Below are 27,089 nucleotides of genomic sequence, written 5' to 3'. Positions count from 1 at the left end.
CAGGCTTCCTTCCCTAAAGGACATTAGTGAACCAGATGGGTTTTTACGACAATCCGGTAGTTTCATGGCTATCATTACTGATACTAGTATTTTAATTCCAGATTTTTTATTTAATTAATTGAATTTAAATTCGCCAGCCGCCGTGGCGGGATTTGAACTCGTGATCTCTGGATTTTAGTCCAGGCCTCTGGATTACTAGCCCAGTAACATAACCACTACGCTACCGTACCCTTTTTGAAGTTTTTTCTCTCAAATGGTACAAAAAAATACACTTAACCCTCTGTTGTACCACCCGCCAAATCCATTTCCTTACAGTTGGATGAGGATGGTCCGGATTCCAAATTGGAACAAGTTGGGATAAATTAGGTGGATTCTTGAAAACTTTACAAAGCTCTGTGCAAGCTTTCGGTGTGTGTACTTCACAAGGATAGAACGCGAGCTAGATTTGTTTTTGGGGGTGGCGGGGGAGGGGAAAAGAAGAGTTCATGAGCTAATATAGGGGAAGCCTGTAGAAGGCTGGGGAGGCACACTGCCAGCATAAGTTGCGCGATATGACCAAAAAGCAATTCTATAAAGGTAGTGAAGCTTGCTGGAGAGTGATTCCATGGGCAAGGAAAGCCCTCAGTAACTCGCCCAAGTGGTCCAGCTTCATGTGTAAACCTTGACAGTGAGTGTTGCCAGACTATTCAATGGTGGAGGGAGACTGATTGGATCCTTGACATCTCAACAGGCAAACTTTCCAGCGGAGGTCACTTGAAAACAATCAGCAACATGAACGTTGCCTGACTTTTTCTTTCCCAGCAGAGAGTTCTTCAAACCAAACATATTACCCCAACTGCAATCCTAGCGGCGATCAGCTAATTCAGCACAGACTGGGCATCAAACCTGGAACCTTCTGGCATCCATAGTGATGTATTGGGTGGATCCTTTAGCCACTGGCCTTCTGGGAGCTCCAAATTTTTCCTTTTTAATTGGTAAGTAACAATAACTTGCATTTATATAGCACCTTTAACGCACTAAAACATTCCAAGGCGCTTCACAGGAACATTATCAAACAAAATTTGACACCGAGCCACAGAGACATTAGGACAGGCGACCAAAAGCTTGGTCAAAGAGATAGGTTTTAGGGAGCATCTTAAAAGGAGGAGAGAGAGGCAGAGAGACGGAGAGGTTTTGGGAGGGAATTCCAGAACCTAGGGCCTAGACAGCTGAAGGCATGGCCCCCAATGGTGGAACGATGGAAATTGGAGATGTGCAAGAGGCCAGAATTGAAAGAGCGCAGAGATCTCGGAGGGCTGTAGGGATGGACGAGGTTACAGGGATAAGGAGGAGCAACGCCATGGAAGGATTTGAACACAAGGATGAGAATTTTAAATTCGAGGTGATGCCGGACCAGGAGCCAAAATAGATGAGTGAGCACAGGGGTGATGGGTGAATGGGACTTGGTGCGATACAGGCCGCAGAGTCTTGGATGTGTTGAAGTTTACGGAGGGTGGAAGGTGGGAGGCTGGCCATGAGAGTATTGGAATAGTCGAGTCTAGAGGTAACTCAGACGTGGATGATGTCTCTTATGGTACTGGAAAGGTGAGTTGGGTTGCCTAATATGAAATTAGGAAGACATGAATTATTTTTAGTGAAACCTTGACAACTAAGAAATCAAGATTCATAGCTTTTAAAATTGGATAATTTTGGATTAGGAATACAAGATGATACGATGAACAATAAACTTGACAATGTTCTCACAACCCAGGACCCCAATAGCAATTTGATCTACCAGGTGAAGTCATGGTACAAACTTTTCAAATATACTTGACAAATTCACATGGGGAGAGGACAATTTGACAAGCTAGCAGAACCAATAAATTTTCAACTAAAAAGAGAACGCAGTCCGCAGTCCGCATATTTGATGGTAGAATCAACCATGAGGTCAGAAATTCAGTTCAGGCTCAAATAGGACGTTGAGGTTGCAAACATACTGGTTCAGCCTGACGCAGTGGTGTGACGGGGGATGGAATCTGTGGAAAGCGCCCAATGGCTTTGGTCTTACCAAAGTTTAGCCTGAAAAAATTGCAGTTCATCCAAGACTAGATATAGGAACATAGTAACAGGAGTAGGTCATTCAGCCCCTCGAGCCTGTTCTGCCATTCAATTAGATCATGGCTGATCTGTACCTCAACTCCATTTATCTGCCTTGGTTCCACATCCATAAACATTCTTACCTAACAAAAATCTGTCCTCAGTTTAAAATTTTCAATTGACCTAGCCTCAACAGCTTTTTGGGGGTGGGGGAGTTCCAGATTTTCACTACTCTTTGTTTGATGTGATTCCTAACATCACCACTGAACTGCCTAGCTCTAATTTTAAGGATTTTGTGCTGGATTTCCCTGCCAGAGGAAATAGTTTCTCTTTATCAACCCTATCAAATTCTTAACACCTCAATTAGATCATCCCTTTATATCTATACTCAAGAGAATACAAGCCTACTCTATGCAACCTGTCCTCATAATTTAACACTTTCAGCCTCAGTATCATTCTGGTGAATCTGTGCTGTACCCCCTCCAAGGCCAGTATATCCTTCCTGAGGTCTGGTGCACAGAAATTAACACAGTACTCCAGATGTGGTCTAACCAGCACTTTATACAACTGTGACATAACTTCCACCCCTTTGTATTCCAGCCACCTTGAGGTAAGGGCCAACATTCCATTAGACTTTTAAATTATTTTTTGTACCTGGTCACTAGCTTTTTAGTGATTTCTGTGCATGGACTCCTAAATCTCTCTGCTCCTCTACATTGAGAAAATACTCATCTATTATTCTTAGGTCCAAAGTGGATGACCTCACACTTCCCCACATTGAACTCCATCTGCCACAGTTTTGCCCACTCACTTAATCTAACACTGTCCCCTTGAAACGTTCTGCTCCCATCTACACTATTTACTGTGCCAGCCAACTTGGTGTCATCAGCAAACTTGAATATATGACTCTCTATTCCTTCATCTAGGTCATTGATAAATATAGCGAAAAAACTGAGGCCCCAGTACAGATCCTCGGGAGACACCACTAGTCACATCCTGCCAAATGAAGTACATACCCATTATCCCTACTCTGTCTCCCACCTCCTAATCAAGTCTCTATCCACGTCAATAGGTTGCCTCCAATTCTATGCACTTTCATTTTTGCTAACAGTCTTATATGGAACTTTGTCGAATGCCTTCTGGAAGTCCATATAAATAACATCCATAAACACTCCCTTATCTACCACGTTAGTTATCTCCTCAAAAAAATTCAACTGGGTTTGTTAGACATGGCTTACCCATTACAAATCTATGCTGGCTCTCTCTGATCAGATCATATTTGTCCAAGTGCTCGGTCACTCTGTCCCTAATAACAGATTCGAGTAACTTCCCCACTACAAACGTTAGGCTAATAGGTCTATAATTTCCTGGTTTATCTCTCCCACCCTTCTTAAATAATGTAAGGAATCTTACAACACCAGGTTAAAGTCCAACAAATTTATTTTAAAATCACAAGCTTTCGGAGATTATCTCCTTCGTCAGATGATTGATCATCTGACGAAGGAGATAATCTCCGAAAGCTTGTGATTTTAAAATAAATTTGTTGGACTATAACCTGGTGTTGTAAGATTCCTTACATTTGTCCACCCCAGTCCATCACTGGCATCTCCACATCATTCTTAAATAATAGTGACATTGGCAATTTTCCAATCTAAGGGTACAATTCCTGAATCAAGAGTTTTGGAAGATCACTACTAAAGCATCTAAAATGTCCTCACCTACTTATTTTAATACACTGGGATGAAAACCATCAGGCCCTGGAGATTTGTCAATCTTCAGCCTCATTATTTTCTCCATTACCATTTTTAAAAAAAATATTTAATCTAGTAATTTCACCCCTTGATTTATTTTTAGTTTTCCTCAAATCTCTGGCACTTTATCCTCTTCCTCTACTTTGAAGACCATTACAAAAGTAATTATTGAGCAAGTCTGCCATTTCTTTATTTTTAATTACAATATCACCTGCGTCTGTCTTTAAGGGACCCACATTACATTTAATCATCCTCTTTCTCTTAATATACTTGTAAAAACATTTAGTGTTGTCCTTGATATCCCTCGCAAGTTTTTTCTCGTATTTCATTTTTGCAATTCTTACTACTTTCTTTGTATCCCTTTGTTATCTTTATACCTCTCCCAGTCTGCAGGATCTCCATTATTCTTTACATTTTTATTAGTCCTTTCTTTTAGTTTTATACTATCTCTCACCTCTTTTGTTGACCAAGGTTTTTTTTATTTGTTCATGGGATGTGGGCATTGCTGCCAAGGCCAGCATTTATTGCCCATCCCTATTTACACAATTACACAAATAGAGCTCTTGCCCTTTAGGGCTATGCACAGGTCTACTATTGTACCAAATAATTTTTTGAACACCTCCCACTGTTTGTCTCCAGTTTTATCCATCAACAGTTCTGCCGAATTTATTGTGGTCAATTTCTGCCTCATCCCTTGAAAGTCACACAAGATGTGTTGACAGACTGCTCGTCCCGCTATCCAACAAGCAGTCTGACAGAGGCAGTGGAAGACTGCAGAGAGGTAGTGGAGATGTACAGCTGGGAGCGTCAGCATACGTGTGGAAGCTGACCCTATGTCTGTGGACGCTTTGGCTTGGGGCAGAATGTAAATGAGGATGGTTAGATCCTTGGGGGACTCTAGACATAACGGTGTAAGGGTGAGAAGAGAAGCCATTGCTGGAGATGCTCTAGCTATGATTGGATAGATAAGTGTGTAACTAAGCAAGGGCTGTCCCACCAAGGTACACAACAGAAGAGGCATTGGAGAAGGATGATGTGGACGACGCTGTCAAAGGTCAAGGAGGGATAATGCACAATGGTCACTGTCACAGAGGATGTAATTTGTAACTCTGGATAGGGCCATTTTAATTAAAAAGTTCCAAACAGATCAATTGGTCAGTCACATCAATGCTGTTTATCTGAAGATGGACCAGTCACAATCCATTCAATTAATTCTTGTATTTATCTCAATAATGCGCTCATATCCACAAAATTAACTTATAATCTTCCTAAATAGGCTGGATTCCACATAGAGTTATCCCAACAAATACTTTGGTGCTTTAAAGGCCAATATGAAGTCAGTAGTGTGAAACTGCAACAGAGGTTGCAGGATGAAGAGTGCTGAGTACTGATTTAAGGCTTAAACATTTAAGATAACAACCATCCACAGTGTTCACCTCATTGACCGTTCATCAGCCGAGAAAATGATGAGTTTAATTAAACAGAGAGTAACATCACAATCAGACTGAACAACATTTGGAGACAGTTTCAAGAATGTACAATGTTGATTTGTGCAGCTGTTGGCCCACAAAATATTCTGATTAGTGGAGCGTCAAAGAAGCATCCTTACTATGGTAGGGTGGAGACACTTCCAAATCATTAAGCACACAGCCCATGATGGGATTAAGATTTACAGCACATACGTGAAGAATTACCAATAGAAACAAAATTAGTCCCACAATTATGTCACAGTCACGTGGCATTACAAAGCAGTCTTGGCTGACGTTCTGGTCTACAAAACCTTGGAATCAAACTGCTTCTCACTGCATAAAATTCCCCAATCCAAGCAAAGCATTTCAATACAAAGCTTAAATCCAAGCATAAAATATTCTCAAGTATTATCTGCAATTCTCACACTTAGCAATTTACATAAGATAGAGTTCAGGAACATATTCAATAGGAATTAATTATAGTGGAATACCATATACTAGTTTATTCCACATCAGGGAAACCTCATAACCTCACATGACTGTCACTTGTGAGTTGTAGAGGCCTTCTTCAGAAGTGGAATATATGGTGTAGTATGTAGTTCCATACGGTGTACTCTATTCACACAACAAGAGGAAAAAAAGAAATGAAAGTGGGAGATACTTGAGATTTAGTGATATCGGTGCGATATTACAACTTCATTGATAACAAAACTCTTAAAAACACAGAAGCACTCTTCCAATATTAGCGGTGCCAGAGCATTCATTTCCAATGCAGGCAGGAGGAAAGGAACTGTGTTCATCTGCAGTTTGATCCCCCTTTTCCAAGCCGTGAATTGTACAAGAAAAGATACAATAGGCACACAATGACCCTGGTCACTGTATCTGACCTGGTGAATGGAGGGATCTGGGTAAGTAGGGCCAAGTACTTCAAAACAAAAAGGAAACTCTCTAGAAAAAGTTAAAGTAAGCTTGCATTTAAAAACAAATGTATTTAAAAGAAATATAGACCACACTTGAATTATGGGGTTGATATGTGGGTGTCACCAGGAGCCATATACTACATCTAAAATGTAAATGTAATGCACAACTACAAGAATTTGGAAATCATAGGTCAGGTTGCTATTATAATAGAGTTTCTGATGGAACAGTTTTCTCTCTTACCCTCCCACCAAGAATAGAGTCTGAATCAGGAATTTGACTGAAAGGGAGAGGCAGGACACAGATCTTTTTCTTGTGCGGACAAAAACTTTGATTTAAATACATGACGAATCAAACATCTTTTAAAAATAATACTACATCATGGGGTGGGGTGGGGAAGCCTGGCATCAGGTTAACAAAAAAAGCATGGTTGGGCATAGATGTGTTTTTTTTAAATAAATATATATGAAGGATGATCATTTTTTAATAATATAATTTAGTTCAGTGATGCACCTCTCTAAGGGGGGAATTAAATGTTTCATACCCCATTGCATTCACAATGACAGGTCCAGCATTACACCTCTTTAACCATTAATTCCCTAAACACTGGACAATCCATCTTTTTTATTTAAAAAAGGCAGTAAATATAAATGATTGTTGCTGCTGGCAAAGATTTTGAGCCATTTGTTCCCTTCCCAGAGAAGCACTGAACAGATATATTTACAATTTGTTGCCTGAAATGTGGTTAAACCCTTTGCCACCTGCCCTTTAAACTCTGCCATTTATATTTTACCCCTATCATCAGGATAACAAATTTTAAAAAAGCAAAATTCTAATCATCTTGGATTAATAGCTACAGAAACTGATCATCTTTCCCTAGGGCAGAATATAACCTTTTTGACGATCATTGGTTAAGTGCTAAATTTTCAGTTTGCTGAGGATAAATACTAGAGTAGGTGATCTACACCAGTTTAGGCTTAATAATATGAATGCACTTGAATGTAGTGTATTATTAACCTCAGAGGTTAAAAGCACAGTAATCCCTCCATGCTGTATTTCTACATATAAAATGCTTGTACCACAATTGTGTGCAGGTGGGATATTTGTATTCTATTAAATGTTAATTTTGAGAATTGATTTACGTCTCTCCTGGAAAAAAATAAAACTCTAATGTAAGTAGAAAGCTTCAACAGACAGCATTTTGTTGTTTAAGTTGGAATTTTACATCTTTTAAAAAGAAAGTTCCAATCTGTGCACATACAAGAAGGCATGGGTGCTCCTGAACTTAACTTTCAAAGCTGGAAAAATGAAGTATTTAGGAATCAACAGAAGGTCAGTTGACAGAGGGGCAATATACCTCAGATTTGCACATGCCTGGAAACAGCCCTGTTGGGATTATACACAAACATCCAAGTTCAATTAGAAGATAGGATTAAGAAAAAACAACCAACTCTGTGTACTTACGAGCTTCAATCTTGGCAAAGGTATCCTGGTGACATCCACTGGACTGCGGTCTACTACATTCACAAATCTCGCTTCTGGAATTGCTACAGCACACATCACATGAGCCCACCTAAACAACACAAGAGACAATATGAATAATGTGGTGAACCACAAAGGAATACTGATGACAGTGTTCAATTTTTCTTCTGGTCTGCCAGTCTCAATGTTCCAAATATGGTATCAAAGTAATTTTTAAGAATGTTGGCCTGTCAAATGTACATGCCACTGAATCTATTTTGATTTCATACACAAATTGGTCACAGAATGCAGTGAAACCTTTTTTTCCCCTCTTTTCAGTCCATCTAATTTCCAAGTCGATCCATGTAGAGAAAAGGCTGGAGGTCAACAACAAATTATTGGCTTTGTTATATGGAGGATATTTCACTGCTGAAGGTGAATTATGGCAGTTCTTTCACTTATGAAAGTAAGACTCATAATTCATGAGCGCCACCGGTTAGAGAGATTTATGATGGTCTTTTCACAAATGAAAGAACGCCTGGAACTCATCATTACCAGTCAGTTCATCTGTTTATTCTATGGACACACCGCTACTAGTTAAATCATGCCTTTAAATGAGTTCTGGACACCACCTCTGGGGATTGATGCTGATGAATGTTTGCCTCCACTCCTTCCCATATTGCTTTGCACCACTTTATTCCTTTAATCAACTGGTGTTATCATTATACGAGAGAGAGAGAGAGAGAGAGAGAGAGAGAGAGAGAGAGAGACAGGGAATGAGAATACACAGGAGTCACTGAAGAGAACTCTGGAGAACAGTTTTACCATGTAAATAAGCAGTTTCTCTGGGCCATCATTAGGTAGTATTAGATTCAGGATTTTCAACATTCATTTAATACAATTTAGAGACTGGCGTCTTAGAATCATAGAATGGTTACAGCATAGGAGGCCATTCAGCCCATCGAGCCTGTGCCGGCTTTTTGTAAGAACAAATGGGAAATAAAAGGATCACTGTCCTGTTTTATCCTTTCTGTACTCCCCAAGACATCAGCAGATTTGGTCATCTGTATGGTTTACTGTCATCCTTAGGTATCTGGGTCTTGACCCCAATATCATCTCTCTCCTCTTATGTAGATATGCTGATATAAGTTTATTTCCCATTTCTCTTAGTGAAAATGGGGCCTCTCAGATGATAAAACATTAAATAGTTGAATATCAATTGCAGGATATGCACACAAGTCAACCTAGGAAATTAGTCAAAACTGACCAATTGGTTTGAAAAAGTTGATGCAGGCACCAAAAGGACAAGTCCAGAATTTACAAGTCTATGATGTGAAAAAAAGTTGCCCAGGGTTTGCAACTTACAGTGTAGGTATACCCAACATCTCTTCGCTTGCAGTGAAGGAAAATAAAAACTAAAGTGCATGAAAGCCTGAAGGGGAAATAAAAATATTGTAGTGATAGAATAGGTGGTGTATTTCTGAGGGGTCCAGGAGCAAGCTCCCTGGAAAATGTAGAATCTTCACGTAAAAAATTATGCATTCTGATTTATTTTAAGCACCTTTACAATACACAATGGATAGTTTTTTTAATTTTAGAAAAAGGAAAAAGTGACAACTGGATTTTCAACAGACTAACTAGAGGATAATTTCCCCAAAATGACCTAAAACAAACACTCAATTCCTTCCCACCACAAATCAGAGACACTTTACCCTTCCAGTGCACAGAGATACTGTATCCCACCATACTCTCCAACAGTTCACAGACACATTCTCCCCCAACTCTCCAAGCCAACTAGCACTATTCTTCCTTTCTCTCCGCCCCACCCAGCATCCGCCCCCCCACCCCCCCAATTCAACCTGGTACTCTTCTTCCATCTCTTCCCTTCCACCTATTCAAGCTAACACTCATCTCCCTCGCATCCACCCTCCCCCCAGCCAATTTGACTTGGCACTCTTTTCCCCCTCCAACCCAGTTTAGGTTGGTACTCTTCTTTCACCGATGCCCCAAGTTCATACTGGCACTCTTCTCTTTGCTCTTCCCCCACCATTAAAAGGTGGTACTCTCCTTCCTACCCACCCCAAAGCACCACTTCCAGCTTCTCTTCCTCCACCCCAAATTACCACTCTTAGCTTCCGCTCCTTCTCTTTCCTCTTCATTGCCATTTACTTTCCCTTTCATTGCCATCCATTTCCTCATTCATTACCTTCCATTTTCCCCCTGCCCACCCGTTGATTGCCATCCCTCTCTCTTTCGGATGAGACGTTAAACAAAGTCTGCCCTCTCAGGTGGACGTAAAAGAACCTATGGCACTATTTCCAAGGAGAGCAGGGGACTTCTCCCAGTGCCCTGATCAACATTTATCCCTCAACTGACATCATTAGAAACAGATGATCTGGTCATTATCTCATTGCTGTTTATGGGACCTTGCTGTGTGCAAATTGGCTGCCGCATTTCCTACATTACAACAATGACTACACTTCAAAAGTACTTAATTGGCTGTAAAGTGCTTTGGACTGTCCTGAAATTGTGAAAGGCGCAATATAAATGCAAGAATTTTTTTTCCCCCCTTTCACTGTTATCCATACCTCTCAGTTTTGCTGCTAATGCACAGACTCCTCTCTTCTCAGTGACATTCCTACAGCTAACAAAAGCAATTCCAGCCAATGTATATTACTGTTCCTGTGAGAATTCTTGCCTACAGTATGCAGCAACCAGAATCCCTTCGATTAACAGCAGGACTCAGGCAGGAATGGTGTTGAGAACAGAGGAGCCAAGTCCACACTGATTTTTGTTAAAAACAAAATCATTGACACACTGATTGGCCCCCAAAATGGTTGGCATCTATGAGCATCATAAAACTGTGGAAATACCACTGTCTTAGGATCCATTGTCCCTGTGTGATTTAACCCTTTCTTGCTGCTATTGTAGATATGGGTTCTGAAAATGGTAGGGTGCGTATATTAGTGTACATTTTGGGGGAGGAGCTGTATCCCCAAGAAAGAAAGACCAGTTAAAAAGGTACATGAGAGGTGATCGATCAGGCGGAGATCCATATCACCTGTCTGCACTGGTCAAGCAAATTGCATAGATTAGTTATCTATTGTACTGGACCTCATTTGGTGCACAAGATTGATGATTCTTCTACGGTAGCTAATTATGATCCCTCCACGGTAGCTAATTATGATCCCATAAGGTGTTAAAAGCAGCTGGGGCTTATATCATTTTGAACTATTGAGAATAACGATACACTAAATAATTAATGTCTTCTTCGTGGACGGGCAAAAAATAAAGCAACTCATTTGTTTTGAAGATTTTTGCATCGTAGTACTAAAGATGAGTAAGCAGTAAAATGTATAGCACTGTTTCTGACCTCTGCTCTTTGGTTCAAATTTTTGCCAATCACAGGCTCAGGAATAAAGCTTAATAGCATATACATGCAAAATACGTACTTCAATTCTCTATCCCTACTGCTTACAAAACAAACTTCTTCAAAACTAATCACGATAATTACATGATTTTTTTTTCCATCACAGGTAAGCCATAGAAACAATTCTATTAAGTTATCAGGAGCTGGCTGACTCACATTAAAAGTGAGTTTAAATTGCTGCTTTCCTCAAGGTATTTAACTTGCAGCCTGTGTTTAATATACAGGATTTTAATAAATCCCCACTAATAAGGAGCAGTTTAAACCATACTAATTTTAACGCAGTACAACTTTATGGTAATGCCATCATGTTTAATGACTGATTATCCGTTTGCAATGTTATATGTGCGCAGTATTACCCTATTATTAGGGACATCGATTCTGCCCCTTCGCCCTGATGAAGGGGTCCTGACCCTCCAGCTCTGCTGCTTGCCTGCTATCCCTGCACCTCAGTTTCCTAGCTACTCCTCCTCGGTGGACGGTTTTTAACCTGACACCTGCACTTCAGCTTCTAGTTGGTACTTCTCCCTGTATTTGTAATGTTGCGTTTAGTGTGTTGGATCATTGGCATGCTGCTTGTCTTTGGTGTTGTAGACAATACGTTGATCACTCCTGTTGGGTGACAGCCACTCCATGTATGCATGTAAAACTAATCAATAAATATAGTAGAAAAATTGCACCTATGTTGGAGTTTCATAAAGTTAGGAGATAATAGCTTTTTTAAATAACTTATGCAGCTTATTGCAAGTAGAGATGGAATTGATCTAACTTCACTCTGCTGAGAGACAGGACATCACAAGATTCTGAAAAATATAGTAATACTGTTAACCTCACATTCAGTGAATACACGCATAGTTAGTGTGGCAGGCTGGTGTTTGCTATATGCAAGATTGCATATTTACTGCATCTGATGAATCATCAGCAGATAACTCAGAAGAGCAGACCCTCTTTTTCCCCTTCCTCTGCAGTTTTTCCTCAGAACAATATCCACATAATGAGGAACAGTTAGATCTTTTAGCGTCTCAATCTTTATTTTCAGCCTTTTCTCAACTTCTTTTATCTGAAGGGAACATCAGCAATTCTGAGTTAAATCATGATGCTCAGTCTCTGGAGCTTGCCTTTCTCAGGCTTGTCAGAAGATCATGAGGAAATATCACAAATTTTAGTTGTGGTCCATGGGAAAAGCATGGAAAAGGTCTTTATGAACCCTTGTGTTGTTTATAGAAAACATAATAGTACAAAATAGAAGACTCTTCAAATACCAGAAATTTTCAAAATTAATCTGCATTCTTTATGCAAAATCCGTGCCCATCTTTCCCGCAACTCCATGTTTGAATCCCTCCAATCAGGTTTCCGCCCCTGCTACAGTACTGAAGCTGCCCTTATCAAAGTCACAAATGACATCCTATGTTACGGTGACCATAGCAAGCTATCCCTCCTCAACCTGTCTGCAACCTTTGACACTACTGACCGCACCATTTTCCTCCAACGCCTCTCTTCCGTTGTCCAGCTGGGTGGGACTGCCCTCGCCTGGTTTCATTCTTATTTATCCAGTCATAGCCAGAGAATCACCTGCAACAGCTTTGCTTCCCGCTCTCTTACCCCAATGATCTATCCTTAGCCCCTTCCTATTTCTCATCGACATTCTGTCCCTCAGCGGCATCATCCAAGAACACGTCAGATTCCATATGTACGCTGATGACACCAGCTCTACCACACCACCACCTCTCTCAACCCCTCCACTATCTGGATGAGCAAGAATTTCCTCCAACTAAATATTGGGAAGACCGAAGCCCCACCAAACTCCATTCCCTCGCCATCAACTCCATCCCTCTCCCCAGCCACTGTCTGAGACTGAACCAGAGCGTTCATAATCTTGGCGTCCTATTTGACCCGGAGATGAGCTTCTAACCACATATCCACTCCATCACCAAGACCGCCGACTTCCACCTCTGTAACATCGCCTGTCTCCACCCCTGCCTCAGCTCATCAGCTGCTGAAACCCTCATCCATGCCTTTGTTACCTCTGGACTCAACTATTCCAATGCTCTCCTGGCTGGCCTCCCATCCTCCATCCTCCAGAAACTTGAGCTCAATCAAAACTCTGCTGCCCGTACCCTAACTTATACCAAGTCTCGTTCTCCCATCATCCCCGCGCTTGCTGACCTACACTGGCTCCCAGTCTGGGAACACCTCAATTTTAAAATTCTCATCCTTGTTTTCAAGTCACTCTATGGCCTCACCCCTCCCTATTTCTGTAACCTCTTCCAGCCCTTCAACCCTCTGATCTCTACACTCCTCCAATGCTGGCCTCTTGCGTAGCCCTGATTTTGAATCGCTCCATCATTGGCGGCTGTGCCTTCAGCTGCCCAAGCTCTGGAATTCTCTCCCGAAATCTCTCCAACCCTCTACCTCTCTCTTCTCCTTCAAGGCGCTTCTTAAAACCTACCTCTCTGACCAATCTTTTGGTCACATATCCTAATATCTCCTTATGTGGTGCGGTGTCAAATTTTGTTTGATAACGGTCCTGAGAAGCACCGTGGGATGTTTTACTACATTAAAGGCACTATATAAATGCAAGTTGTTGTTGTTTACTTTTCAGCTCATGTAAAGAGCGATGAAGAAATGTGGTTATAGCCAGCAAAGCGCTTAAACAGACAGGCATCTTTTTGTGTGAGCGAGAGAGAAAGCGAGCGAGCGAGAGAGAAAGCGAGCGAGAGAGAGCGAAAGCGAGCGAGAGAGAGCGAAAGCGAGCGAGCGAGAGCGAAAGCGAGCGAGCGAGAGAGAAAGCGAGCGAGAGAGAAAGCGAGCGAGCGAGAGAGAAAGCGAGCGAGCGAGAGAGAAAGCGAGCGAGCGAGAGAGAAAGCGAGCGAGCGAGAGAGAAAGCGAGCGAGAGAGAAAGCGAGCGAGCGAGAGAGAAAGCGAGCGAGCGAGAGAGAAAGCGAGCGAGCGAGAGAGAAAGCGAGCGAAAGCGAGAGAGAGTGAGCGAGAGAGAGTGAGCGAGAGAGAGTGAGCGAGAGAGTGAGCGAGAGAGTGAGCGAGAGAGTGAGCGAGAGAGTGAGCGAGAGAGAGTGAGAGAGAGAAAGTGAGTGAGTGAGAAAGTGAGTGAGTGAGAAAGTGAGTGAGTGAGTGAGAAAGTGAGTGAGTGAGAAAGTCAGTGAGTGAGTGAGTGAGTGAGAGAAAGTGAGTGAGTGAGCGAGCGAGAAAGTGAGTGAGTGAGTGAGTGAGTGTGAGCGAGAGAAAGTGAGCGAACGAGCGAGCGAGAAAGTGAGCGAGCGAGCGAGAAAGTGAGCGAACGAGCGAGCGAGAAAGTGAGCGAGCGAGCGAGAAAGTGAGCGAGCGAGCGAGAAAGTGAGCGAGCGAGAGAGAAAGTGAGCGAGCGAGCGAGAAAGTGAGCGAGCGAGCGAGAGAGAAAGTGAGCGAGCGAGCGAGAGAGAAAGTGAGCGAGCGAGCGAGAAAGTGAGCGAGCGAGCGAGAGAAAGTGAGCGAGCGAGCGAGAGAAAGTGAGCGAGCGAGCGAGAAAGTGAGCGAGCGAGAGAGAAAGTGAGCGAGCGAGAGAGAAAGTGAGCGAGCGAGAGAGAAAGTGAGCGAGCGAGAGAGAAAGTGAGCGAGCGAGAGAGAAAGTGAGCGAGCGAGAGAGAAAGTGAGTGAGTGAGTGAGCGAGCGAGCAAGTGAGTGAGTGAGCGAGCGAGCAAGTGAGTGAGTGAGTGAGCGAGCAAGTGAGTGAGCGAGCGAGAGAAAGCGAGCGAGAGAGAAAGCGAGCGAGCGAGAAAGTGAGCGAGCGAGCGAGTGAGCGAGCGAGAAAGTGAGCGAGCGAGAAAGTGAGCGAGCGAGCGAGAGAGAAAGTGAGCGAGCGAGCGAGAGAGAAAGTGAGCGAGCGAGAGAGAAAGTGAGTGAGTGAGAGAAAGTGAGTGAGTGAGAAAGTGAGTGAGTGAGAAAGTGAGTGAGTGAGTGAGAAAGTGAGAGAGAGAAAGAGAGAAAGTGAGTGAGTGAGTGAGAGAGTGAGAGAGTGAGAGAGAGAGAAAGAGAGTGAAAGAGAGAGAAAGAGAGAGAAAGTGAGTGAGTGAGTGAAAGAGAAAGTGAGTGAGTGAGTGAAAGAGAAAGTGAGTGAGTGAGTGAGAGAAAGTGAGTGAGTGAGTGAGAGAGAAAGTGAGTGAGTGAGTGAGAGAGAAAGTGAGTGAGTGAGAGAGAGAGAAAGTGAGTGAGTGAGAGAGAGAGAAAGTGAGTGAGTGAGAGAGAGAGAAAGTGAGTGAGTGAGTGAGAGAGAAAGTGAGTGAGTGAGAGAGAGAAAGAGAGAGAGAGAGAGAGTGAGTGAGTGAGTGAGAGAAAGTGAGTGAGTAAGTGAGTGAGAAAGTGAGTGTGTGAGAAAGTGAGTGAGAGAATGAATGAGAGAGTGAGAGAGAGAGAAAGAGTGAGAGAGAGAGAAAGAGTGAGAGAGAGAGAAAGAGTGAGAGAGAGAGAGAGAGAGAGAAAGAGTGAGAGAGAAAGAGTGAGAGAGAAAGAGAAAGAGTGAGAGAGAAAGAGAAAGAGTGAGAGAGAAAAAGAAAGAGTGAGAGAGAAAAAGAGTGAGAGAGAAAAAGAGTGAGAGAGAAAAAGAGTGAGAGAGAAAAAGAGTGAGAGAGAAAAAGAGTGAGAGAGAGAAAAAGAGTGAGAGAGAGAAAGAGTGAGAGAGAGAAAAAGAGTGAGAGAGAGAAAGAGTGAGAGAGAGAAAGAGTGAGAGAGAGAGAGAGAGAGAGAGAGAATGAGAGAGAGAATGAGGGAGAGAATGAGGGAGAGAATGAGAGAGAGAATGAGAGAGAGAGAGAATGAGAGAGAGAGAGAGAAAGTCCTTGTTCATACTCTTATGGAGTACAAATGCATGAAGAACAGCTTTTCACATACAAGTGGGATTGCCTGCTTGTAGGCTCTTTTGAATTCTTTGAACAATCCATCCTCCACAGACCACAAGAATAAATCAAGATCAAATTCCCAACGGGGAATGAATCACTCAATGCACACTCATTACAGCAGTTAATGTGGTACACATTCACCCTTGTTGAGCTGGGAGTGCGATGGGGGTCAGTGGAATGTTGGGCACCAGCAGCTATGTTGGGCCATTTAAAATTTTTAAAAAATCCTTGGGGCAAGTGATCCCTTTGAAGGACTGGCTACTGGGCATAAACTCAGCACAGCCCTATAACAATGGGAGGGCCGCATTGGAAAAGCATTTTAATTTTAAAAGTGGGCCTTCCCTTTAGCACCCAATGACAACAGGCACTGAGCATCTGGAGCGCTATTTAGGCACTCCAATCATATCATGGGGATTGGGACTCATTCGATTAAAAACCAGGATCTTAACGAGCCTTGCACACAATTGGTACACGGGCTGCTAACAGACTAGATGCTTCCTGAAAACACTGCTGCCCTCCAATGATCGCATCAGCCACTGAGTAGGCCTCAGGTACCCGCACCGAATAATATGGTGCCACAGTGCTTCTGGCACTTGGTATCTTATTATTAACCCCACTGATTTTATTTTAAACCTTAAACACATTATGACAGTGTCAGTTTGACTCTTTCTTCCTGTAGAACCATAGAAATTTACAGCACAGGAGGCGGCTTCAAATATTTACTCAATTTTCCCTTAAAAGAAGCAATTCTCTCTACCTCAACCATTCCCTAAGCAAAGCACAGATTCACTAGGATGTTGCTTGGTATTAAGAAATACAAATATGAAGACATGAAAAATTGGGGTTGCTTTAGTTGGAACAGAGGATGTAACAGGGTGATTCGATAGAAGTGTTAAAATTATGAAGGGACACATCGTAGATAGAAACAGACTGTTTCCAGTGGCTCAGGGTTTGGAAAAGTGGGACATAGACATTAACTTAAATACAAGAGATTTAAGACAGAAAGCAGAAACTTTTTTTTTACACAAAGGTGGGTGTGATCGAAACAGGGACCATATCTAACTTATTCCTAAATGTTGACAAATGGTTGAAGGGGGATAGAGGGATATGGGAACAGGGCAGGCACATGGGAATAGGACTACTGCTTGTATAGAAGTTAAATACCAGCACAGACTGGTTGGCCCGAACAGCCTGTTTGTATTTCTACATAATTCCATGTATCATATATCCTGAAGCAACCCTCTGGGAAAGGAAATTTCTCCTAACTGCTCTCCTCACTTGCTTAGTGATCATTTTAAATTGGTAACACTCACTTACTCCCCAGAGGAAATTTTATTTATCTATTCATTCGAACAACACTGTTCATAATTTTAAATACCTCTGGTAAATCTCCTCTTAGCCTTCTCTGCTGCAGTGAAAATAGTACTAGTATCTGAAATCTCTCAATAGTTCCCAGGGGAATCTACGTTGTATGCTCTCTATGGCTTTAATATCATATCTATAATGGGGTACCCAAAACTGCACACACTACTCCCAGCTGTGGCCTAATCAATGTTTTGTATAAATTCATCATTACCATTTCACTCTTGTACTCTATTCCCATATTTATATTCTATTGGCCTTACTTATTTACCAGCATTCACACTTCCAGGGAATTATGTATTTAAACCCCTAAAGATCTCTGTTCATCCACACCAGTCAGTGGCTTACCATTAAATGTATATGCCTATTCCTTGTTTTTATCCCTCCAAAATGTATTACCTCACACATTCACATTAAATTGCACGTGCCACCTGTATGCCGATTCCACAAACCCATCTATGTCTTCCCATAAAGGTGTTTATAAGTAGGCCAATCTGTCTGTTCCTTTCTGGAAAGGACAGGAGCACACAATACTTTAATGTAATATTAACAGTCAGGTAATGATCATTTCAAAGAGAAAGCCCAGCCATCTCCCCTTCATCGCACCACCATCGCTGTATCCCTCACCATCAACATTGTTGGAGTCACCTTTGATCAGATACTGAACTGGACCAGCTATATCAACACCATGACTAAAAGAATAATAAAGAGGGAGAAAATAAATTATGAGAGTAAACTAGCAAGAAATATAAAAACTGACAGTAAAAGCTTCTACAAGTATATAAAAAGGAAGAAGGTAGCTAAAGTAAACATTGGTCCCACAGAGGATGAGACTGGGGAAGTAATAATGGAAAACAAGGAAATGGCAGAGGAATTGAACAGATATTTTGCATCTGTCTTCACAGTAGAAGACACTAATATTATACCAATAATAGTAGAAAATCAAGGGGCAAAGGGGAGGGAGGAACTAAAAATAATCACTATCACTAGAGAAAAAGTACTAGGTAAACTAATGGGTCTAAAGGCTGACCAGTCCCTGATGGCTTGCATCCGAGGGTCTTGAAGTGGCTACAGAGATGGTGGATGCATTGGTTGTAATCTTCCAGAATTCACTAGATTCTGGAAAGGTCCCAGCAGATTGGAAAACCACAAACGTAACACCCCTTTTCAAGAAGGGAGTGAGACAGAAAGCAGGTAACAATAGACCAGTTAGCCTAACATCTGTCATTGGGAAAATGCTAGAATCTATTATTAAGGAAGTAGTGGCAGGACATTTGGAGACTCATAATACAATCAAGGAGAGTCAACATGGTTTTACGAAGGGGAAATAGTGTCTGACAGATTTATTAGAGTTCTTTGAGGAAGTAACGGGCGGGGTGGATAAAGGGGAACTAATGGATGCAGTATATTTGGATTTCCAAAAGGCAATCGATAAAGGTGCCACATAAAAGATTACTGCACAAGATAAGAGCTCATGGTGTTGGGGGTAATATACTGGCATGGATAGAGGATTGGCTAACTAACAGAAAACAAAGTCGGGATAAAAAGGTCATTTTCAAAATGGCAATCTATAACTAGTGAGGTGCCGCAGGGATCAGTGCTGGGGTCTCAACTATTTACAATATATATCAATGACTTGGATGAAGGAACAGAGTTTCTTGTGGCCAAATTTGCTGATGATACAAAGATAGGTGGAAAAGCAAGTTGTGATGAGAACACAAAGTGTCTGCAAAGGGATATTGACAGGTTAAGTGAATGGGCAAAAATTTGGCAGATGGAATATAACGTGGGAAAATGTGAAGTCATCCACTTGGGAGGAAAAATAAAACAGCAAAATATTATTTGAATGGAGAAATACTACAAAATGCTGCAGTACAGAGGGATCTGGGTGTCCTCGTACATGAAACACAAAAAGTCAACATACAGGTGCAGCAGGTAATCCGGAAGGCAAACGGAATATTGGCCTTTATTTCTAAGGGGATGGAGTATAAAGGCAGGGAAGTCATGCTACAACTGTACAGGGTGCTGGGTGAGACCACACCTGGAGTACTGCGTACAGTTCTGGTGCCTTTATTTAAGGAAGGGCATACTTGCATTGGAGGCAGTTCAGAGAAGGTTCACAAGGTTGATTCTGGGTATGGAAGAGTTTTTTTTTATTCGTTCACGGGATGTGGGCGTCGCTGGCGAGGCCAGCATTTATTGCCCATCCCTAATTGCCCTTGAGAAGGTGGTGGTGAGCCGCCTTCTTGAACCGCTGCAGTCCGTGTGGTGACGGTTCTCCCACAGTGCTGTTAGGAAGGGAGTTCCAGGATTTTGACCCAGCGACAATGAAGGAACGGCGATATATTTCCAAGTCGGGATGGTTGTCTTATGAGGAAAGATTGAACAGGTTGGATCTATACTCATTGGAGTTTAGAAGAATGAGAGGAGATCTTATTGAAACATAAAAGATTCCGAGGGGACTCGATAGGGTAGATGCTGAGAGGATGTTACCCCTCATGGGGGAATCTAAAACTATGGGGTATAGTCTCAGAATAAGGGGTCACCCGTTTAAGATGGAAATGAGGAGGAATTTCTTCTCCCAGAGGGTCGTGAATCTTTGGAATTCTTTACCCCAAAAAGCTGTGGAGGCTGAGTCACTGAATACATTCAAGGCTGAAATAGACAAATTTTTGATCAGCGAGGGAGTCAAAGGATATGGGGAAAGGGCGGGAAAGTGGAGTTGAGGTAAAAATCAAATCAGCCACGATCTCATTGAATGGCGGAGCAGGTCCGAGGGGCCGAATGGCCTACTCCTGCTCCTATCTCTTATGGTCTTATGGTTTCAAGATCATGGCAGAGTCTAGGTACTCTGACAACCGGCTCACCTTCTGATCCCTCAAAGCCTCTCCACTATCTACAAAGTTCAAGTCAGGAGTATGATGGAATACTCACCACTCGCTTGGACTGGTGCAACTGCAACAACACTCAGGAGTCTCAATACCATCAAGGACAGAGCAGTTTGTTTGATCAGCCTCTTAACTCTGCCACTTAACTCAATTGCCATATCTTCCACCACAGTTGCACTTTGCCTGAAGTTTGTTACGATCTACAGAATGCATTGCATCAACTCACCAAAGGTTACTTCAACAGCATATCCCTCCCCTGCGACCTCTACCACCGAGAAGGACAAATGCAGCAATATTGTGGGAACACCGTCACCTCAAAGTTCCCCTCCAAGGCACACACACCCCTGACCTGAACATATATTGCTGGTTCTTTACTGTCACTGGATCAATATTCTGGAATTCTTTACCTAATGCCATCACCACAAAGGTTGCAGTGGTTCAAGGAGAAAACCCACAACCACCTTCTCAGGACAACTAGGGATGGGCAATAAATGTGGCCCTGCCAGTATCGATCACATCACAAAATAAAATTTTAAAATGTTTTAAAAACTTACATTTGCATGCATTTCTTGTCAACTTTTTTCCCCATTGTAAATTCCTATCTCCACATTTATAATCGAAACTACTTATATAAACTTGTCACACAGTAATTACACCCTTCCCCCAGCAACAGTACAATTACATAAGTAATTTCCATTACTGTATTAACACAGTAACCTATAATGTAAATATAAAATATAAAAATAAGGGCTGAATGTACAACTTTAAAATGGGTTTCAATTATCTCTCTGCACGTCCTGGTCCAATTATGACCCGATGTCTAATGCTGCTTCACCTAAAGACTATACCTGGCCAAGAAGCCCCATGTGCAATGCCACGGAAGACTGGCTAATAATTATTATTTTTATACATGATTAGGGTTTTGATGTAAGCATCCTTTATTCAAAAAGTGAGTTGGACCCTATCAGGTTGGTAATTTCGCTATCTTCATCTTGCACATTGAGGCCTAGAAATTGGATCGTGCCCGAATCGGGACGTAATCCTGATGTAGCGCACACATAGCACGCGCCTAATGAGGTCAGCGGCAGGACCATCGAACTGGAGGCACTATTCGCAGCCCCAGAGGCAGCTCGCCAATCGTGCGGGTGGGACAGCTAGACCAACCGGCTCAGATGCCGGCCGGGGCCACAGGAGAGGGGAGGCAACTGGGAGAGGGAGCGAGCGACAGCCAGCAGTGGATTGTGTTTTTAATCCTGGCTCCTCAATAAGGCAAGTAAAGAACATGAAACTTACCATTGTGATGACAGCCTCCAGAGGTCCCTTTAAAGACTGCTGAGCACTTGAAGAAATTGACCACGTCATTTGAGGACCAATTTGGCAAAGCAGCTTGAAACAGGGTTTGGCCCCCGATTTGCATATGCAATGGACACTAATTTCAAACGCACACCCTGGACGCCTACTGAGCAACTCTAACTAATATGGCGGACAGCACACTCCCGGTGCAGTATGAGCCACGCATGCCGCCCGCAATATTGGACTCTCAAGCGTCCGTTACGCCTGTACAATGAGCCCAGCGCAACCCAATTTCTAGGCCAGAGTATCCATTTATTTTGCATTCTGCACATAATTCAGGAGTCTGCCCCATGTGTATTAACTATGAGGGTGGCCCTCTCAATCTAGCTTAAGCACAACAAATTTATCAAAATTAGAATTAGTTCTTGGACAACAAATTAATGTTTTGGTAAAAGTATGAGGAGTGCTCCAGGTAGCACACTTGCAAGCCCCTTAAGATTGGTCCAAGGCATAGCTGCAAATCATGAATAGCTTCCTTCCTTTTTTTGGGAGGCTGTAGTGTGTGAATTGTTATGCACAATAAGGCACAAGATGTTATTACTTCTGAATGAATGTAACTGTTTGAGCCACCCAGTGTCAGCATCAAGCAGGGAAAGAAATAGCGTGGAAAGCTAAAGCTGATGGTACTCCGTGCCAACAGTATGCATTCATCTCATCTGCAGAACAGTACCGAGGGTGGCATTTCCTACACCAGCCATCTTGATAAGACTGCCAATTAGTGACAAATTATATTATTTTCTGTGCTATGCCCCTTCCACATTAGGCCTGGGCTCAGAATACCCAAGTAAAATGGCTTTTGGTATCACTTCAAAGATTTTTTTTTGAACTGCCAGGTGATTGGCCATTTTGCACTCTGAAAATAGTAGACCCCAAGACAAATGTCCCATTCAATGTGAACATGCAAGGGATGCTCAAAGTAAGGGGTCAATCCTCACAATATACACATATGCCTTAGTGCAGCCACTTTTGTCCATTTTTTTTCCCCTTATACCAGAAACTTAACTGGACCAGCCACATAAATACTGTGGCTACAAGAGCAGGTCAGAGGCTGGGTATTCTGCGGCAAGTGACTCACCTCCAGACGCCCCAAAACCTTTCCACCATCTACAAGGCACAAGTCAGGAGTGTGATGGAATACTCTCCACTTGTCTGGATGAGTGCAGCTCCAACTCAGCCTGCTTGATTGGCACCCCATCCACCACCCTAAACATTCACTCCCATCACCACCGGTGCACCATGGCTGCAGTGTGCACGAACAACAGGATGCACTGCAGCAACTCGCCAAGGCTTCTTCGACAGCACCTCCCAAACCCGTGACCTCCACCACCTAGAAGGCACATGGGAACAACACTATCTGCACGTTCCCCTCCAAGTCACACACCATCCCGACTTGGAAATATATCGCCATTCATCGTCGCTGGGTCAAAATCCTGGAACTCCCTTCCTAACAGCACTGTGGGAGAATCTTCACCACACTGACTGCAGCGGTTCAAGAAGGCAGCCCACCACCACCTTCTCAAGGGCAATAAATGCTGGCTTTGCCAGTGACGCCCACAACCCATGAACAAATAAAAAAAATACCTAGAACAGTCAATACGGAAATGTATAAAGAGAGATCTTGGTCTGATGGCATGGTAACAAAAAGCCTAGAAAGGACATAGATGTTGTATTACTTTCTGGTGACTTACACACTGGGAGAAAAGTAAAGGGAATAAAAATAATTAAAATCTAGCAATTATAATCTCTAAGACATCTCTGAAAGCAATGCATGTCACTGAAGTGTAATTTTCTGTAATATTTGAGGTTAGATATGCATTCACCCAAATTAGGGAGTTTTTGAAATAATGAATGTAAAGAAGTTTGTTGTTAGAAAGGTTAAATTGTATTAGATCAAAGTATAAGTAGGTAATATAAAGCATCTTCCAACAATTTTATTGCATAAGGTTCCAGAGAGAGAGAGCGCGCGAGAAAGAAAGTACAGGGCAACAGCCAGAGAAAGCCCAGTATGTGGAAGGTTAAACAACGGGAAGAGTTGGCAACTGAAGAATGATGACTCGCTGCAGACATACTCAGAGGTCCAAAGACATCACAGAGGAAGGGTGAAGTGCCCAATGACAGAGCCAGTCTAGTAGAGGTAGTATGATTTTATGCTCATGACATCAAAGGGACATCTTAATACTGGAAGCCTATCAGTTAAATGTTGAATACAGACTGAACTTAACATTGCTAAGTCCATACTGTAATGTTGTATATTAAATGTTACTTGATTATATTATTAAATGTAATCCAGCTAAGGTTGAGATTCTGTGATACTTACAACTGAGTTTACAGCTGTGCTTACGATGATTTGGATTTTGTTGATTTATATGATTAGTTTACTTTTACTCATAATTGTGAATATCACACCTTGTGATGGTACTAATTGCAATATCATAGATGTAATCCAATAGTTTTAGTGATAACTGTGTCCAACTCATTCCCTGATGCCACTGACAACTAAGAGTTAAGCTACAATTCACTTTGTATGGTCCTGCTATTGATGACCTGGCTTGGTCAATACTTAAATTCTATGGACCAACTTAAATAGGACAGTTTGAAGCAAGCTAATTTAAGCATCATGTGTGAAACCCTAGATATAAATGGTAAATGCCAATGTAATTTTCTGATGTATATATTGATGAAAAGGAGGGGAAGATTCATCTTATACCCTTCAACTCATATAGGTTATATATTGGGATTTTGAGACACAGTATTACTTACATATTCTGAGAAAGAGGATTTGGCAGTCACAATTCTTACAAACTGCAGTTAGGTTTTACAAATTTATCCAAATTGGCCAAAAGACAACATTCTTGGGGTATCGTCGTTTTGGAATCCAGTGAAAGTGAACAAAACAATGGACTAGCGATTATCTGTTCGATTGAAATCTTCCTAGGTAGAAATTTAGGTTGAGGTCTAAGGTTGTTACAACAAAGCGTATAACTGGTTGATTGCAAGTGTCTGGAGTTCATCAACTAGCTCCGGACACTTGCAATCAGATTAACATCGGCGGTGGGGAAACTTTGAGGGGCAATAATCCGGGACAAAATTAATTGGCACTTAGAAAAGTATGGGCTAATAAATGAAAGTCAGCATGGATTTGTTAAAGGAAAATATTGTTTGACGAGCTTGATTGAATTCTTTGATGAAGTAACGGAGAGGGTTGATGAGGATAATGCGGTTGATGTTATGTATATGGACTTTCAAAAGGCATTTGATAAAGTACCACATTATAGACTTATTAGCCAAATTAAAGCCCATGGGATTAAAGGCACAGTGGTAGCAAGGGTACGAAATTGGCTAGGGGACAGAAAGCAGAGTGTAATGGTGAATGGTTGTTTTTCAGACTGGAGGGAAGATTACAGTGGTATTTCCTAGGGGTCAGTATTAGGACCACTGCTCTTTGAAATATATTAATGATCTGGACTTGGATATAGAGGGTATAATTTCAAAGCTTGCAGATAACACAAAACTCGGAAATGTAGTAAACAATGTGGAGGACAGTAACAGACTTCAGAAGGACATAGACAGACTGGTGAAATGGGCAGACACATGGCAGAAGAAATTTAATGCAGAGGAGTGTGAAGTGATACATTTTAATAGGAAGAACAAGGAGGGGCAATATGATTTATATATTTCCAAGTCGGGATGGTGCGTGACTTGGATGGGATCATGCAGGTACTGCTGCCCTTGTCCTTCTAGGTGGTAGAAGTCGCGGGTTTGGGAGGTGCTGTCGAAGAAGCCTTGGTGAGTTGCTGCAGTGCATCCTGTGGATGTACACACTGCAGCCACAGTGCGCCGGTGGTGAAGGAAGTGAATGTTTAGGGTGGTGGATGGGGTGCCAATCAAGCGGGCTGCTTTGTACTGGATGGTGTCGAGCTTCGAGTGTTGTTGGAGCTGCTCTCATCCAGGCAAGTGGAGATATTCCATCACACTCCTGACTTGTGCCTTGTAGATGGTGGAAAGGCTTTGGAGAGTCAGGAGGTGAGTCACTTGCCGCAGAATACCCAGCCTCTGACCTGCTCTTGTAGCCACAGTATTTATGTGGCTGGTCCAGTTAAGTTTATGATCAATGGTGACCCCCAGGATGTTGATGGTGGGGGATTTGGCGATGGTAATGCCGTTGAATGTCAAGGGGAGGTGGTTAGACTCTCTCTTCTTGGAGATGGTCATTGCCTGGCACGAATGTTACTTGCCACTTATGAGCCCAAGCCTGGATGTTGTCCAGGTCTTGCTGCATGCGGGCACAGACTGCTTCATTATCTGAAGGGTTGCGAATGGAACTGAACACTGTGCAATCATCAGCGAACATCCCCATTTCTGACTTTATAATAGAGGGAAGGTCATTGATAAAGCAGCTGAAGATGGTTGGGCCAAGGACACTGACTTGAGGAACTCCTGCAGCAATGTCCTGGGGCTGAGATGATTGGCCACCAACAACCACGACCATCTTCCTTTGTGCTAGGTATGACTCCAGCCACTGGAGAGTTTTCCCCGATTCCCATTTACTTCAATTTTACTCGGGCTCCTTGGTGCCACACTCGGTCAAATGCTGCCTTGATGTCAACGGCAGTCACTCTGACCTCACCTGTTCAGCGTCCACTTGTTTAGCGTACACTTATTTCTCTCTTGGTATGTACTTGCCTTATATATTTAATATTAGTTATAAACATTTTCAATTTTTTCTTTGGCTGAACGTTTCAGCAGTTCATCTCACTTAATTTCTTTTAGTTCACCTCTCATGCTGTTGAAGTTTCCTTTTGAAATCGCTGACCTAGTCCTTGCAGGCATCAACTGCTAGATTTTTCAAATTTGATCATATCATGGACAAGAGATTCCAGTACTTCAAAATTATGGTTGTCATTCTGATCGGCTGCAAGGACCAAATCTACCTGTGACTTCCCCTTTGTTGGGTGCATGTTATCCTTGAGGAGTTACTTTTCTCCTGCAACAGGAAAAGGAACTGATATGTCAGCCTATGATATGTGCCTTGACTCAATTCAGGAAGGGACATTAGATAGGCACTGCCCTGAAATCAGGATGTCAACTTCAAAAATGTATTGAAGGGATACAACCATTCTGATCCTCCTGTGGTCCTGGATGCTAAAAGAAAAAGGATTTTAATTTCCAGACATGCATGTATTGATCCTGTGCATGATGAGTTCACAGAATAAGCACGTTGTGCTCACAGAATAATTTGTTTTAAAAAGTTAATCCAACATGAAATGGGAAACCTGCACCTGCAAACACTTGCAACTGTGGAATACATTTCTCTGATTAGATGAAAAGCAAATCTTTACAACTGGAAAGGAATTTTTGGCCTTCGTAGTTTACTATATGCTTTTAGAAACTCATCAGTGATGTTATCCTCATTATCTCAGGTGAAGTACTTAGCTACTACTCTTTTTTTATTCGTTCATGGGATGTGGGCATTGCTGGCAGGGCCAGCATTTATT

The 27,089-nt window shown here is 42.3% G+C and overlaps 1 protein-coding gene across 6 annotated transcripts in view; it reads right to left on the bottom strand.

Annotated features, from left to right (window-relative positions):
- The window catches only part of LOC137321285 (lysine-specific demethylase 4C-like), a 408,143-nt gene that overhangs the window by 138,119 nt on the left and 242,935 nt on the right, over positions 1-27,089 (bottom strand). For all 6 annotated transcript variants that reach the window (XM_067983644.1, XM_067983641.1, XM_067983643.1 and 3 more), the window contains one exon: positions 7,679-7,787. In XM_067983644.1, the coding sequence (XP_067839745.1) occupies positions 7,679-7,787 (109 nt within the window). The remainder of the gene's footprint in view (positions 1-7,678; positions 7,788-27,089) is intronic.

This window comes from Heptranchias perlo, chromosome 4 (assembly GCF_035084215.1).
Source record: "Heptranchias perlo isolate sHepPer1 chromosome 4, sHepPer1.hap1, whole genome shotgun sequence".
Classification (NCBI taxonomy): domain Eukaryota; kingdom Metazoa; phylum Chordata; class Chondrichthyes; order Hexanchiformes; family Hexanchidae; genus Heptranchias; species Heptranchias perlo.
The sequence above is the reverse complement of the archived record's forward strand: the minus strand, read 5'-3'. Positions and strand labels throughout refer to the sequence as shown.